Source organism: Tupaia chinensis, unplaced genomic scaffold, assembly GCF_000334495.1.
Source record: "Tupaia chinensis unplaced genomic scaffold, TupChi_1.0 Scaffold143758_1, whole genome shotgun sequence".
Classification (NCBI taxonomy): domain Eukaryota; kingdom Metazoa; phylum Chordata; class Mammalia; order Scandentia; family Tupaiidae; genus Tupaia; species Tupaia belangeri.
This window is the reverse complement of record NW_006203607.1, coordinates 121941-139330: the sequence shown is the minus strand read 5'-3', so window position 1 is coordinate 139330 and position 17390 is coordinate 121941. Positions and strand designations below refer to the sequence as shown.

General features: G+C 42.9%; 1 protein-coding gene across 2 annotated transcripts in view; it reads left to right on the top strand.

Moving 5' to 3' along the window:
* RIMKLA (ribosomal modification protein rimK like family member A) overlaps positions 1-17390 on the top strand; it is a 45903-nt gene that overhangs the window by 8123 nt on the left and 20390 nt on the right. For both annotated transcript variants that reach the window (XR_336905.3, XM_006164911.3), the window contains exons 2-3: positions 8092-8322; positions 12533-12619. Coding sequence is in view for 1 of the 2 variants with exons in the window: in XM_006164911.3 (XP_006164973.1) it covers positions 8092-8322; positions 12533-12619 (318 nt within the window). In the remaining variant the exon portion in view is untranslated. The remainder of the gene's footprint in view (positions 1-8091; positions 8323-12532; positions 12620-17390) is intronic.

Genomic DNA, 17390 nt, shown 5'->3' with positions numbered 1-17390 from the left:
GTCTATTTCAAGAGGTCGGGGTAAGAGGATCTGCTGCCCATTGATTGGGCTCTAGAGGGCACAGTGGAGATGGGAGTGGAAGGTGGGATTGGAAAAAGGCCCTGTTCGAGCTGTAAGGGGTGTACTGCCCAGGGAAATTAACATGGCTGTGGACTGGTGTCTTGGTTGATTCATGTGAAGAGGGATGAAGAACTTGCTGAGAGTCACAGGAAAGAGCATGTTGGTGAGATGGTGGCGGGTCAGGTTCTAGGACCTTTCCATTTTATGGAAGAGGAAGCTGAGACCCAGAGAGATTTTTGTGACTTGCCAGGCCAAGTGATGGTGAGGAATTAAATCAGGTTTCTTATTTGAAGACCAGTTCTTTATTCACTTGACCATAATTGCCTTTCATGTCACCTCAACTTCCTTAATTGCTTTTCCAAGTATTTATTTTAGCCCGAATGTGGTGCTTATAAGATGCCACGCCTTTAGCATCGATTTGTTTCTGAGCGGGACATGATGTGTTCATCAGTTTTACACGTTTCTTCAGAGCCCAGGGGCACTGTGAGTCATCATCTCCTTTCGGAAACTTTCCTTGATTTTTCTCTGCCTGGGCAGAGATAACCAACCGCTGTTCCATTCTCTTTCACTGTCACTGAGCCCTGAGAGGTAGGACTGCGAGAGCACTTAGCACGTTGTGGGGTAGTCGTTGCTCCTTTCCCCACCCCCTGCTCAGATAAGACTTATAACTGTTCATTTGTTTATTTATTTATTTAGATATTTTTTCTATAGGGCACATGTACTTATTGGAGAGACAGAAAGCGAAAAACCACGCACACACCCCCCCAGGAAGGATGGCTACGCAGCCATCCCCTCTCCTTTCTTCTCCTCTCCTAACCTTTCCTCTCCTCTCTTCCTGGGATTCTGGGCATGCATGCACACATGCCTGGCATGAGTTTCAAGCTGCCGTATCTGCGACGTGAATCGTGGTTGGCCACATGGGAGTCCTACAACCCAACCACCATGCCATCCCACTGGCCCCTAATAACTGTCTGATACCGTGGTATGAGAGCACTAATGGCATTAGAAACTTGTGTATGGTCTTCTTAAATTCCAAGGATATTGTCTGTTTCATATTCTCCTGGCCCCCCATGTCCTTAAGCTGTCAGGGCCCACCCATGTCCCGTTGGCCCTGACCATTTGACTGCATGGGGGCTTCTGAACGACCAGCACCTGCACCTCTGGTGGCTCTCTCTGGTCACGCAAGCCCACTTTGCCCACACATCCATGGCAAGCCAGAAAGGCCCCTAGAGCAGCCTCAACCAGACCAAGCTGGTATCTAGAGGTTCTAAATCTCCAGTCCCCTCACCCATCAGGTGGGAGGTGTGTGTACTAACCGTTCCCACCAGTTTCTCAGCAGGATTCAGTTCCAGTTGCCCGCGGTGATAACTTACTGATAGCACACCCTTTATTTGCTGCATCCCTCCTCTACTCCCACTACCAATATTTCCTGAAGTTACCACCCAGTAGGCTACTTGCACTGAAATCTTTGTCTTGGGGTGTGCTCTTTGGCAAACTCAAACTTTTACTACTGAGCTTGGCTCAGTGTAGGTGCTAAATACTCACTGACTATGTGAAACAGTAAGTGTGTGTTGAATGCTGAAGTTACCACCCAGTAGGCTACTTGCACTGAAATCTTTGTCTTGGGGTGTGCTCTTTGGCAAACTCAAACTTTTACTACTGAGCTTGGCTCAGTGTAGGTGCTAAATACTCACTGACTATGTGTGTGTTGAATGAATGAATGAATGAATTGCGTCTCTCTCTGTCTTCATTAGGGGACAACAAGCTCTTGGTGGGCAGAGATTTCTTGGTTCATCCCTATATTGCTGTTTTATAGTGTGTCTGACTCATCCCAGTAATTCAGTAAAAGTTGAACTGAATTAAATGATTTTAAAGAGCAGTTGGTGGAAAGAGCAAGTGGCCACATAAATAACTGTGGGTTTTAATGAGGTGGAGGTGAGACTTCTTCGGCCATTGTAACAAAGAACTGTCAAAGGGAAGGAGCAATGGTGATAGCATTTGCTTACTCAGAGTAAAAATAACTTCCTTATGAGAAAATGCTAGGGGTGAGGCAGAATGAAGTGAAGGAAAAAGCTAGAGAATGAGATGAGCCTGATCGTGTCTGGATGACACATCTTCCTCGTAACACAGAGAAACCGAAGCACTCAGTGGTTAATCCACTTTATATTGTAGCTTCCTTTCTGGCAGCTTTAGAGCTTCACTATCAGCCACTGTTACATGATTCTAATAAAATGTCATGGCTTTTCAAGGTGTCATGGGAGGGCTGTCAGGTGACTTGGTGGATGGGGCACTGGATTCCCTCATGGCCAACCCTGGTTCAAGTCCTAGACTTGGTGACTTGCTTTCTCACTTTCCCTCTCCATCTCTCTCTGATTAAATTAAAGGATAATGATGATAAATAAATCTTTTTTTTATTTTAAAAGTGTCATAGATGAGGTCCAATAGTAGTGGTTAAGGCTGTGGACTCCCACATGACTGTGGTTTGAGTCCCAGACCTGGTCGCTCAAAAATTACACTGGGCGATGGGGGACCAGCAGTTAGCATAATGGCTATGTTGCTGAACTTCCATGTAGTAGACCGTGGTTCAAGTCCTGGACCTGGCAGCTTAAACTCAACACCAGGCGCATGTGCGTGCATGCCCAAGATCCCCAGAGGAGAATGAAGGAGAAGGGATTGTGGCATGGCCATCCCCCCTGGGGGGTGATTTCTCACTTTCTGTCTCTCTGTCTCTCTGGTGAGCACACGTGCCCTATAGCAAAAACCTCAAAAAAAAAAAAAAATTACACTGGGTGCATGTGTATGCATGCCCAAAATCCTGAGGGGAGACCAGAGAAGAAGGAATTGTGACTTGGCCATCTTCTCCTGGGTGTGATTTCTTACTTTCCCAGTCTGTCTCTAGGAAACGAGTCCATACACTCAATGACAAAAAATCTTGGGGGAAAAAAAGTAAAAAGAGGAAAAGCATCATAAGTTTATTTTTTAAGAATTATTTTTATTTAACTTTATTTAATTTGATCAGAGAGGGACAGTGTGAGAGGAAGAGAGGGAAAGCGAGAAAGCAAGCTTCCAGGTCCAGGATTCGAACCACAGTCAGCCATGTGAGAGTCTAGAGCTCTTAATCACCACGCCACCTGACAGCCCCATAAGGGAAGATTTTTTTCTCTCTCTGGCTGCCGTGTCCTGCTGTTTTCTTCTTTCTGTGATTTGTGTAGTATGTGGAGGCTTCTTTTCCCTAGCAGTTTAGTGTTCAAGTTTTGTTTTGCAAAACCAGGGGTACTTGTGTGCACACAGGTTGAGAGGGTGGGGTAACCCATTATACTTCAGTTTTGGGTAAATGCAAAGACATTTACAGTCAGGTCTATTCTATGGATTTGTATAAGACACATTTAATTTAAATGAAATAATATATGTGAAAGTTCTCAACAAAGTACTTAAAACACAACAGATGCTCAATAAAAATACTACTTGATATGCACTGTATTCATGCTGGGAAAACCCATTTTGTATTCTGTAAAGTGGTGCAGTGATTAAATATAAACTTTTAAAAAACTGCTTGAATTCAAATCTGAATTATTGTGTCTTTTATTATCATTGTGTCTACTTATCTCTGTTGGTATGATTGAGAATGATTTTCAAGTTTTAGAACTCTACTTTCAATAACGATTTGCTATTTCTAAATATCTTTGTTCTAAAGTGCATCACTTTGGCATTGCATCTACCAATACAAAAGTATAATTTTGTAGAATCTAACCTGATATATGAGTTAGAAAAAAAAATAGGCCCAGGTCTTTGGGAAAAGTTATCTTTGGTTTTTCTCTTGGTTTTAAGTACATTAAAATATTTCTAAATACAAAGAGAGTTCAAAAAGAAATTAGAACGCAGTTAAGAAAGTAGATTATTATATCCATGAAAGTAGAATATTATTTTTAGAATATTTTTAAATTTAGAATAATTTTTTAAAGGACAGTAGCATGGAGAGAATATTCCTGTGATTTTAAAAATTGGACTAGGTTGGCTTTAGGTCACCATACTAACTAGTTTACGGTTTGAACTTTCTTCCATTACTATTTTATTGACTTGCCTTGGGACAGAGCGATCATCTTCGTTTTTTTAAAAAGTAACTTGAGACTAAACATAGTAAATCTCAAGCCCAATCCCGGAGTCTGAGAGACCCCAAGTAGCTCAGAAGTAATTTAGCTCCCCCCTCACCCCAGATTAAGATCATGCTCCAGGTTAAGTAATGCCTAATGAGGGCACATACTCAGATGAAATTTCTTCTTATTGGAGGGAGAGGCCTTTCATTGCTGAGGCCTTTCTTTTTATTTGCTGATACCGAGCAGAACTCTCTCCTCCCTGACGCCCTGTACCCTTAAGTGAGGTTTCCTTCATTCCTTTGACTTGAAGTCTGTAGATTGCAGCACAGGTGTTAAGGATCCCAGGAAAGGTGACACATTCAGCTCCACATGGATTAGCTTTTTGGTTTTTTTGTTTTGTTTTGGAGAGGTTTTTGCTATTGGGAGTGTGCACTTGCCAGAAAGACAGAGACAGAGAGACAGAAAGCAAGAAATCACACACACACACTCCCCCCCAGGGGAGATGGCCAAGGTGCAATCCCTTCTCCTCCATTCTCCTCTTGGGATCTTGGGCGCGCACGCACAGGTGCCTGGCGTGAGTTTAAGCCACTGGGTCCGGGACTCAAACTGTGGTTGGCTACATAGGAGTCTAGCGATGCACTTGCCAGAAAGACAGAGACAGAGAGACAGAAAGCAAGAAATCACACACACACACTCCCCCCCAGGGGAGATGGCCAAGGTGCAATCCCTTCTCCTCCATTCTCCTCTTGGGATCTTGGGCGCGCACGCACAGGTGCCTGGCGTGAGTTTAAGCCACTGGGTCCGGGACTCAAACTGTGGTTGACTACATAGGAGTCCAGCGACATAGCCATTACGCCAACTGCTGATCCCCACATGTATTAACTTTATCAGATCCTTTCCTAACGGAAGATGTAAGTGGAAGTAGAGGGTGGAGATAACTCAAATAGTTAAAAGTCTCAGAAATGACAGACAAGTTTGCCAAAGGCTAGCCTTAAACCCGTTTGTGCCTGGCCACGGTTATGTGGAACTGCCATGTAGCTCCCCCTGGCACCACTAGGAGTCGCAACCTCTCATCTCCTACTAGAAGAATGACGATGAAGGCCATGGGAAAGAGCAGGGGCAGGTGAGGTTGCCCATAGCAGAGTCAGAACTGCATTACTGGGCAAAGATGCCATTAGTCTTGCAGATGTATCCATAAGCCCATCATGTCCCTGTCTGCACAGGACGGGGCACCAGCACAGAGACAGACACCAGACCTGTCTTAACTGCTTGGTAGAGCCTTTTCCGCTACCCTTTAACACATTCCATTCTTCATTTATTAAAGGCTTCAGTTGGAATGAGCCAGGCCCAAAGATTTGCCTTTGGAGAAGAGAGATGAAGTCCTGGTAAGACTTCTAGGTTTATGTGACTCTGCTTGTGGAGGCTGAGCTGTCTTTGTCCACTTGTGGTATTTCCCGAAATGACTGAGTTCTTTTCTGCCCATTGGGAAGTTTTAATTGTTTGTCTGTGGTCTTACGTTGGGATTTGATAGCTAGATGTTTTTGCTGCTTCTCGTTTCTCTAGGTCACTTTCTGTTGCAAAGTCATTTTTCTCATCAGGTGGTAAAGTTTTCATGAATTGTCCTACCTTGCTTAGTGGAATGTCTGTGTGGTGACATGCCAGTACCTTTCGGATGTGCGGCACATTGAAGTTCTCAGAGCACTTTCACACACAGTAACTCGTACTGTAATGTCCTGGGTGGTCTGTATTTACTCACCGTTTTTACCAACTGAATCCTTTCTTCTAGCAATCTTGAGGTTATTACAGAGGGTTATTTGTCATTACAAACCCTCCCCACATGATTTTTCCCAGGGGCTCAAAGGAATTTTTTCAAAGAACAGTAGAAACATAAATAAATGTTACTGTTTTTTGATGGCACAGTAAGATGACCCAGATGCTCTTTGTAAATCATCCCTGAGAATTATATTCCAGTTTCCTGGCTTCACACTGTTAGCAGAAGTCCTGAAAACTATGTCTCATGATCACAACTACCCTTCCCTCTGTTAAAAAGTGGTAAAACATCTCCTAGAATAGGGGGAAGTGTGCAAGTTAGAGCCACATAGTAGTTTTGTGGCTTTTATTGTTAGTTTGTTATTGTTTGTTTTGTTTTTCTTCTTTCTCACCTTAGAACCTTATATTGACACTATCCCCTGATTGAGGAAATTATAACTTCATTAGTTCCTCTTTTTTCTAGGAATTATGTGATGGTACAGTATTATATGATTTAGGAACCAGAAGATGTTTTAGGTTAAAGCGTTTAAGGTGCTTTCATAGATAATGTTTTAAAGATTTTTTAAATCTTCAGAGTATTTAAAAGACTCCTCTAATGTTTGTTAAGACAGACCAAGGACTTCCTTGAACTCACTTCTAATCCCATCCCATTTCCCATCTCTCTCCTTCCATCCCCAGATGCTGGGTGTAACAGAGATGCCTAGGCAACTTCTTAGCATAGTACAAACCACAGGCCGTCAGGGCCAACAGGGACTCCGCAAGTTGCTGTGAGTCCTTTGACTCTTACATTCCCTCTGGATCATCCTGAAGTGACCAGTGAGCCTCTGCCCATTGCATTCTAAGGAATGGAAAAGTGTCCCTTTTGTTGGACCCAAATCTGTCTCCCTGTAGCTTCTGTTCAGTTCACCTCCCATGCACCAGACAGTGTTTAGGGCTGAGGTTACGGTATTGAGCAGACACAATAACACTCCTTCGGGTAGCCTGTCTCTTGGGGTCATGGAGGAGAAGCCAAGTAATTCTGCACAGAAGCACTTCAGGCTTGAAGACTGCTCGTGTTCTTGAGTCTTCACTTCAAGCTAACACTCCTAATTAACTCAGTAAAATGTAGCTTTAGATCTTTTCACTCTATAAAGCAGTTGTCTTTGCATGTGTTCTGGTTTTGTTTCATATTGAATTGAGTCGATATTTAGTGGATGGATTTTTTTCAAGTTTTTTGTTATAAAGGTAATATGTATTTAGAGAAATTTTGGAAAATACAGGAAAGTATAAAATATAAAAGGAAATGATCCATAATCCCATTACCCACTAATGTTGGTCTCTTCCTTTCTAGAGTTTTCCAGCTTATGTTTGTTTATAGAGTTGACATCATAATGCATTCTTAATAATTTTGTATCTATTTTTTCACTTAATATTAACATTTGTGCATGTGTTATATTCATTAAAATAATTTAAATGGTTGTGTATTGCTCCAGTTAGAGAGACTTTTTAAGGTTAAGTCATGGAAGGGGGTAGAGATTCCTGAAGTGAGCTACACTATTTTCTTTTCATTGTCTTCAGCCTCCTAAGCCACTACACTCTGAGCAGCCCTAGTCCTGTGTGGAAGGAAAATGCTGGACTATACATCTCCTGTGGATTCTTCTAACTTGGGTTGGGTTATTTTGAGTTATTCTAGATATACTGCTTTGGTTTTTTTTTTTTTTTTTTGCCCACACCTTTGTGTTTCTTCATCATCATGGTCTGCCCATAGTCATGGAAGGGGGTAGAGATTCCTGAAGTGAGCTACACTATTTTCTTTTCATTGTCTTCAGCCTCCTAAGCCACTACACTCTGAGCAGCCCTAGTCCTGTGTGGAAGGAAAATGCTGGACTATACATCTCCTGTGGATTCTTCTAACTTGGGTTGGGTTATTTTGAGTTATTCTAGATATACTGCTTTGGTTTTTTTTTTTTTTTTGTCCACACCTTTGTGTTTCTTCATCATCATGGTCTGCCCATTTGTTTGAAGTACAGGGTTGACTGTCACGTTTCCTATTATACCAGGGTGTGCAGCTGGCTGTTTCTGAGGCTTTGTTCCTGCTAGATTCAGTCTTGAGGAGTATGTGGAACCAGTTCTTCTAGTGGACTACCCAGTGGCCAGCAAAGCACTGACTTGTGTCCTTGGATTGCAGGCCTCCAGTTGAACCAGAAGGCCCTCACCACCTTCCCAGATGTGGTGCTCGTGCGGGTACCCACACCCTCTGTGCAGTCAGACAGTGACATCACTGTCCTGAGACACCTGGAGAAACTGGGCTGCCGCCTGGTCAACCGCCCACAGAGTATCCTAAACTGCATCAACAAATTCTGGACATTCCAAGAACTGGCTGGTCACGGGGTCCCCATGCCAGACACCTTCTCCTATGGTGAGTCTCCTTGAAACGCGGTTGGGATTTATCTCACCAAACCACCTGTATTTCTTGTCTTCTCTCCCCAGAGCTTTCTGGTATCTCTTGTTGCTTTTCACTGTGAATCTGTTCATCTTAGGTGATTCAACATCTGGAGTCTATATTGGCTGTTTCCTCTGTTTAGAATATTTTTGCCTTTTTCTCTCTGGAAGTTATTCATTAAATGTGTCTGGTCCACACTGTGTGCCAGTCACCATGGTAGGTATTGGTATGGGAAGCAGTAAGAGTCCTGCCCTCTAGCCATTCCCAATTCACCAGAGGCAGGAGACAAGTAAACAGGTATGTGTAATAACAGTTGTGATCAGTTAGTGCATGGTGATGTAAGACTATATCAGGGAGCTCCTGCTGCAGTTTAGAAGACATTGGGGAAGGCTTCCTAAAAATCACAACACCTAAACTAAGCTGAGGTTGTCCAGCTAATAAGAAGGTTGAGAGCCAAGTTTAAGCAGAGAGCAGATTATAGACAGACCATAAGGTAAGAGAGAACATGACCTCCAGGGAGTCTTCTAAAAGTTTATAGGAAAGAATGAAAAGCCTATGCATGGATTTCAAGGTTTTCTTTGCATGAAAATAAACTCATACTTTAATTCCATGAGCTTTTTTTTTGGAGAGGTTTTTGCTATAGGGTGTGTGCGCTCACCAGACAGACAGAGAGAGACAGAGAAACAGAAAGCGAGAAATCACCCCCCAGGGGGGATGGCCACGCCGCAATCCCCTCTCCTCCATTCTCCTCTTGGGATCTTGGGCACGCACATGTGCTTGGCATGAGTCTAAGCCACCGGGTCCAGGACTCAAACCACGGTCGACTACATGGAAGTCCAGCGACATAGCCATTACGCTAAATGCTGGTCCCAATTCCATGAGCCTTTTAAAAAATTTATTGCCAGAGGGCATATGTGCTCACCAGAGACCCTTTCATTTCTCATTCATCAGGATTTGGGGCACATACAACCACATACCTGTCATGTTTTTCAAGCTACTGGGGGTGGGATTAAGACCACAGTCAGCCATAAGAGATCTGGCTGCAGGGCTGGCCTTCCATGAAGTTTTGAAGTTCCTTCATATTTGTGGTATTGTGAGTGAGTTGCAGAATGTTAAGGGAGACATTGTTGAGAGATGAGTCTGGAAAGATAATAAGGAGCCATAAACAGCATATGAAGGAAAGGTTAGTCCTGAGACCCACAGGAGGTCAGCAGAGGGCTGTACTCAGGAAAGAGGCCTGATCAAAGTTGTATGTAGATCAGGGGGTCACTGTGATTACAGTGTGAAGAAGGAACTGGAGGGGGGAAGGGTAGAGCAGGATAAGTAGTAGTAGGTGCCTTAGACAATCCAAGTGAGAATAAAGACAAGTGAACAAATTTAGGGATTGTGAAGAACAGAGAAGTAATAGGACATGGGCCAGCTGCTGGTGGTTAAGATGGTCAGATCCCACACGGCCAACAGTTTGAGTCCTCGGCCCAGAGACTTGAAAAATATGCTGGGCGCATATGCGTGCATGTCCAGAATCCTGAAAGGAGGGAGAGATGGAGGAGAAGGGATACCTTCTCACTTTCCCTGTCTCCCTCTAATTGAATGCATATATCCTCTGGCAAATTTAAGAAAAAAGAAAGAAAAAGAAATCATAGACTATGACTGATTGGATATGGGTAGTAGGGAGAGGAGTCAAGAGGGACTTTGGTTTCTAATTTGGAACCAGATGCAAAACATTCACTGAGCCTAGAAACATGGAAGGGAAGAAGCAGATTGGTGGGTGAGGAGTGAGCGGCTGCGGGGGAGAGATGATTTCAGCAAGGGCTGTAGGCAGCCCCTAGGTGCTGGGAAAGGCAAGGAAATGGATTTTCCTCTGGAGCCTCCAGAAGAGAATGCAGCCAGCTCACACCTCGATGTTCGCCCAGTGAGACCTGTGTTGGATTCCAAACTACAGAACTGGAAGACAATACATAGGGTTTTCAAAAAGTTTGCAGAACATTTGTATTACGGAAAAAAATTATGCATGGATTTCAATATGGGAGGGATACTAAAATCAACTTACACTTCAATTCCATTTTTCCATGAACTTACAGAAGTCCACACATAGATCTATGTTGTTTAACAGTCAACCACCAAGTTGACAGTTACAGCAGCAATAGAAAACAGCACTGTACCTACAAAATGCATCTGTCACACACTTGAGGCAGCTGGGCAGTAAACCAAAAAACTTCTTAGCAACTTAAACTCCAGCATGCTTATCCAGAACCTAGCGTTTACTTTGCTGGAAAAATCATCCTGGAAGTTATTTGTCCTTTTAAGCCCATAGCAAAGAGAAGTGGGAAGAGAAGCTACTTCTTACTGAGTGGTAAGAAGTATAGTTGGCATCCTGATTGCAAGAAATGTAGGAAACCATAAAAATCAGGTCTCAAAGCCATAAAATGCTCTAGTTTCGTGCCATGAATAGAGTATGTGTCGTCCCTAAAAGTGTTATGGTAAAGTCATTAAATGTTCATGCATGACATTGCTTCTAAGTTATTAAGAAAATGTTATGCTACATACTTAGACATTGGTCTAAGTATGTACAGGAAATCAAGGATGTTTGTAAAACAATTTGAAAATATTTTTATGTACATTATTCATATTTTTAAAATTAAGGCTTAGGGCTAATTCTGTGGCTTGGTGGCTAATACAGCCAGATCTTGCATGACTGACTACACAAGTCTCATCCTGGCCCCAGAGATTTGACAAATACTCAGGGTGCATGTACATGTAAACCCAAAATTTGGAGAGGAGAGAGAAATAGAGAAGAGATTGCAGAATTAACATTACCCATGGGGGCATGCGAGCATGATTTCTCCTTTTTCTCTCTCTCTCTGGTAAGTGACTTGCCTTTGAGGAAACAAACAAACAACAACAACAAAAAACAACTGCATGAAAATTAAGATTTAAAGGGTATAGTAAAACCCATTCAGACTTTAGAGTAGTCATATCATAACTTTGGTTGAGACAAATCACCAGGCTTTCTTTGGCCATTGATTTTCTATTATCACGTAACTAAGTACTGAAACTTGAGCAACTTGGGGTCAGCAGGTGGCATGGTGGTTAAGGCACTGGACTCCCCTATGGTTGATTACAGTTCAAGTCCCTTATCTAGAGGCTTGAAGGTCATTCCAGGCGCATGTGCATTCATGTGTGCATGCTGAAAATCCTAGGAAGAGAGTGGAGAAGAGATTGCAACATGGCCATCCCCCAGGGTGATTTCTCACTTTCCCTCTCTGTGTCTCTCTCCCTCTGGTGAGTGTATGCACCCTATGGCAAAAACCTTAAACAAACAAACAAACAAATAAATACCTGAGCAACTTAAAATGATACCCATATATTTTCACATAGTCTGCGTACATAAAAGTCCAGGCACAGAATAACAGGGTTTCCACTTGGGTCTCACAAGGCTGAAATCAAGGTGTTGGCTGCAGCCATGGCTTCCTCTGAGGTTCAGGGTCGTCTTCCAAGCTGACAGGTTGGTGGCATTTGGTTCTCCGCAGTTGTAGGACTGGGGTCCCCATTTCCTTGCCAGCCATCAATAGGGGCTTGTTCTTAGCTTACCTAGAGGTTGCTCTCCATTTCTTGCCACGTGACCTTTTCCACAAGATAGCGGTTTGGTCCTTCCAAGGCCACCAGAAGGGTCTTCCTGATGCCTCACCTTTTTTAAAGGGCTCACCTGATTAGGTTAGGCCCACCAAAGACCATCTCTTTTAAATGATCCCATCATATTCATTGCTCTCCCAACCCCCCATGCCAGAGAGGGGATTATACAGGGTGTATAAATCAAGGGGCAGGAATCTTGGGAGCCATCTCAGAATCCTGCCTACCACAGCCATTGTAAAGGGAAAGTGAGAAATCACGCCTCTGGAGGGATGGCCCCACTGCAATCCCTTCTGCCTATACGACTGTTAGGAGGCTTACGTGGATGAGAGCATCTGAAGCCTTTGCTACGTAGAAGGTACTTGATAAATGCTGGTCTCCTTACCTTTCAGCTCCACTTTTCACACTACAGGCACGTGATGCGCATCTGTTGGATTGAAGGGGTTTGAATTGAGACATGAAGCCTCGCGAGAATTCCCACAGAAGGGGCAGTGCTGGGGTCACCCCTGCCTGGCCATCAGCCTTACCTTCACTGACTTTCTCTTTTTCTTGGCAGGTGGGCATGAAGACTTTTCAAAGATGATTGATGAAGCTGAGCCCCTGGGCTACCCGGTCGTGGTGAAGAGCACACGAGGCCACCGGGGTCAGTGCCACCCTCCTGGGCTTCCTGGGGCATCAGTCCTCGAGGACTGCACCGGTCTAGAAGACACTCACAAAAAAGCTCCTCCTTGAGGAGCTTCCAGTGCCGTTCTCTCTGTCCCCACTGCCTTTGTCATCTCTTCTTTGTACTGTTATAGCACACCTGATTTGACTCCGATTGGTTTTCCTCACTCCACTGCCTTTTTTTTTTTTTAAGTAATTTTTCTGAAACTTAGATCTGTTCTTGTCACTCTTTTGATAAAAAGCCTTTCCAAGATCTTGTGTTGACTATTAGCCAAAATCCATATTCCTCACTGTGGCATTGAAGGCCCAGCACAAACAGCCTCAGTCTTTCTTTGCAACCTTCTCTGTCCCCGTGAGCTCTTCATAATCTGTTCCATGTGACCTCTCATTCACCAGATAGACTGTGTTTTCCTCTCTTTAGATGTCTGCTCTCTTCCCTTTGCTGGGAATGCCATCTTCCCCTGCATGCCAGATGAACTTCGGCTTGCTTTTCCAGGCCAGCTCCAGATAACCTTTCTTTTCTATCCACATCCTTTATCTCCCAACCCTCTCTTCCAGGCAGAATTAATTGTCCTTTCTTCCCTCTAGCATAGTGCCACACTTTATAATGGTTAGAGGTTTTGTGTCTGTTCCCTTTATTGGACTGTGAGCTACTCAGGTGTGGGTATCAGGTCCCGAGCATCTCCGTAAGGCTTATGACAGTGCCTGGTGCATAGGAGGGACTCAGAAGGGACAGGCAGAGCAGAAGGCAGTCTTCCTGCTATGAACAAGGACCTCATTAGGATACCCAGATGGTATATTTAAATAGCGTAGCACCGCTGGGGTGAGAAGAGTAGCCTGCGTGAGTGATTGCTATGATATAGGGACTGTGAAATAGAAATGAACAGCCTTAATCACTGCTCTCAAGGAACTCAACTGTGCAGACAGTAGAGACAGTCGCATTGCAGAGTGATGGCTGTGTGGCAGACATGCCCAGAGACCTGTCTGAACCTAAAGGAGGAAAGGGCCAGCTCTACCATGAAGGCTTTATTAGAAGAAGAGAAAACTTAAGTTGAAATGTAGAATTTGAGCAGGAGGAAATGAGTGAGCAATGTGCACAGGCAAGTGTGAGTAAAGCAATCTGTGAGAGCAGAAGGGTCCCGGACTGGCTGGTAGCCTAATGGTTACAGGAGCTGGATCCCATATGGCTGATGGCAATTTGAGTCCTGTTCCAGTGGCTCTAAAACACTATGGAGATGGCCCGCGAATGGCATAATACTTACGTTGCTGGACCCCCACATAGCCGACCATGGTTTGATTCCTGACCCAGTAGCTTGAAACTCATGCTGGGTGTGTGTGCATGTATGCCCAAGATCTCAGAAGGAGAATGGAGGAGAAGCAATTGTGGTGTGGCCATCTCCCCTGGAGAGTGATTTCTCATTTTCCCTCTCATTGTCTCTGTCTCTCTGGTGAATGCACGCACCCTAAGGCAAAAACCCCTAAAAGAAACAAGCAAGCAAAAAAAAAAAAAAAAAACCACACTGGGTATGTATGCATATGTGTCCCAAATCATGGCAAGATGGAAAAATGGAGAAGGGATTGTGGCATGACCATGCCCCCATTAGGGGTTGCTAAAATTCAGTCTCTCATCCAATTTTTTTTATTATGGTAAAATATAAATCATATAAAATTTAATAATATTTGAGAGGGCCTAAAAAAGTGCCAGGCACCATCTTATCTTCTGGAGATAAAAGAACAAAAATTTCTGCCTTTAAGGAGCTTACATTGTAGAAGAGCAAGTTAGACAATAAACAGAAATTAAATAATGGTATATATTATTGTTTAAAGTTTTAAAAATTGAGGTATTATTCACATGAAAAATTTACCATTATAAAGTCTAAAACTCAGTGGTTTTGGCATATTCAATACATTTTTCAGCTGTTAACACTATTTTCAGAACATTTTCATAACATCTTAAAGACACTCTGTACCTATTGAAAGTTATTCCCAACTGCCCTCCCCAGTCCCTGGCCACCACTGATCTAGTTTCTGTTTCTGTGGCTTTGTCTTTACATTTCATATAAATGGATTCATACAGTATGAACCTTTGTCTGGCTTCTTTCATTTAGCTTAATATTTTCAAGGGCCATCCATGTCATAGCATGTAATACTACTTCATTCCTTTTTATGAGTCAATAATATTCTGTTGTGTGGATATACCACATTTTATTTATCTATTTATTTATTTTTAATATATTTTTTTAAAGAATTATTATATTTAGCTTTATTTATTTATTTAAATTTGACCAGATAGGAACAGAATGAGAGAGAGAGAGAGGGAAAGTGAGAGAGCAAACTGCCAGGTCTGGGACTGGAACCATAGTCGGCCATGTGGGAGTCCAGCGCCATTAACCACCATGCCACCTGCTGGCCCCTAAAATGCATTGTTTTTATTGAATACATGCTCAGTGAGTATTAGCTAGAAAAACAATAATTGCTATTACTTTCATTCTTTATGTGGCAGCCATGTTGGACTTCTTTGAAGATGCAAAATACACTGTATACTTTACTTCCTCAAGGTGTTTGAATTTTGCTTAAAGATATCCATCCCTTGGGCCTGCACCATGACCTGGTGGTTAGGGTAGTCAGATCCCATGTAACCACCCACATAGTTTGAGTCCCAAATTTCATAGCTTGAGAAACACATTGGGCACATTTGCATGAATGCCCAAATTTCCAAAGGAAGGAGAGATGGAGGAGAAGGGACTATGGTGTTGGCCATGCATTGTGGGGGCAGAAACAGGAGTGTTTTCTTCTCCCCTTCTCTCTTCTTCTACCTAATTTATATTTTTCCTTTATGTTTTAATCAGAGCATGTCCTTTTTTTGTTTTTGTTTTTATTTATTGAGAGAGAGAAAGAGAGAGAGAGAAAGTCTCCCAGGATCACTGGCATGCCTGGTATATTGAGGCAGACTGGGACACTAACCCGGAGCCTTCCTCTATGACCCTAGCATCTCAAAGCAATCCCCTCAACTGCTTATGCCACTGCGACTGGGCCTCCGAGTACATTCTCTGTTGCAGCAATAATTTGGTTATTACTGTATACTGAAATCCAAATGATTGACGTTATTTTTTCCCTATAATAAATTTGTACGTATTGGCTCCTCAAGCTCGAATACAATCAGCCCATGGGTAGTGTGACATACTATAAGTTCATGTGAAAGTGTGTAGGAGCCGGTTCCAACCACTCCTATTCTTGTTACTTCATGTCCTGCAGCTGAGGGGAAATCTGGGAAAGCAGATAACAAAGATAATGGTAGAATTTTCCATTACAGAGAACCACTGCAAGTACTATAATTAACACATATTGAACAACAGTAGCATATTGAGCCAGTGCAGAGTACTGGGAGAGAGAGGTAATAGATGTAAAATAGGTTAAATATATTTTAAGAAAGCTACAAAGATCATGGGTCTTCAAAAATTAAAAATGTACTGGATTTCTTTAACTTCATTCATTTTTCTTCTTTTTTGGTACATGTCTTTATTACTTTTTTTGTCCCCATCATGCCTGTAACATAAAAAGGTATCACATTTGAGTTATTTTTTAACACAAAATTAACATATATGTCTAAGAACACCAGGCACCAGGTGGGTGTTGAGGAAAGAGGTGCTACTTGAGCAATTGAGGCCTAAATGGAAGATTAAGTGTCTTCTGCAGAGGAAGTGGCTGTACCTGGGCATGAGTGCATGTCAGCTGCGTAGTTGGCAGGAGTAGTCTGTTTATAAAAAAAAAAAAGGTTCTTACACACAGGTATTTTTATGTAATGAAGATTGCATTGTTTAAAATTTAAATTCTGACTTAGAAATGGGGACACCCTGGTTATTTAAAGAGAAGAATCTGTTGGGGCCAGTAGGTGGTGTGATGGTTAAGGTGCTGGACTCCCACATGGTCCACTGTGGTTTGGGTTCTGGGCCTGGCACCTTGCTTTCTCATTTTCCCTCCCTTTCTCTGTCTTTCTCTGGTGAACATACATACTCTATAGCAAAATTTAAAAATAATAAATAAAATAAATAATTCTTTAAAAAAATAATCTATTGAGTAGAGCTTTTATTCATTGGAAAATATGAAAGACAAAAGGCAGAAAAAGGAGGTGGGGTTAATGGGGAGGAAGGAAAAGAATGTGCAAAACCAGTTTACCTTTGCTTAGATAAATAGAATTTGAAGGTGATCTCCATTAATATTATAAGATAATCTTTTCCTTTTTTTGATAGATTTTTGCTGGTAAGTACGTGCTCACGAGAGAGACACAGAGAGACAGAGAAATGGAAAGTAAGAAATCTCCCCTCAGGAAGAATGGTCATGCCATAATGGAGGAGTCCAACCTGGTGGGGCTCCAGGACCTGTCTGAGTCCCTTGACCTTTGAGCATCGCTTCCGGTCGGTTTAGTGAGTTGGCAAGGCCGCGACTGTACGCCCCCTAACCTTGGAACAAGCTTGGGTCACTTAGCATGTTGGCAAGGCTGCCTGCTATTCGCTCCGGGATTGTGATAGCCTTGCTGGGAAATTACCCCCCTCTGACTCCCCGATATACTACTATAAAAGAATTACATAGCTCCCTCATACATATTGAGTGTGTGGTAAGATTTCCCGAAAAGTCCCCCGATCGCTCCCCTTTACCCTGACCACTTACTGTTAATTACAACGCTTCATTGGGCACAGTAAAGGGTGTGCTAAAGTTCTTCCTGATCTTTGGAAGGCCCTTCAAGACACATT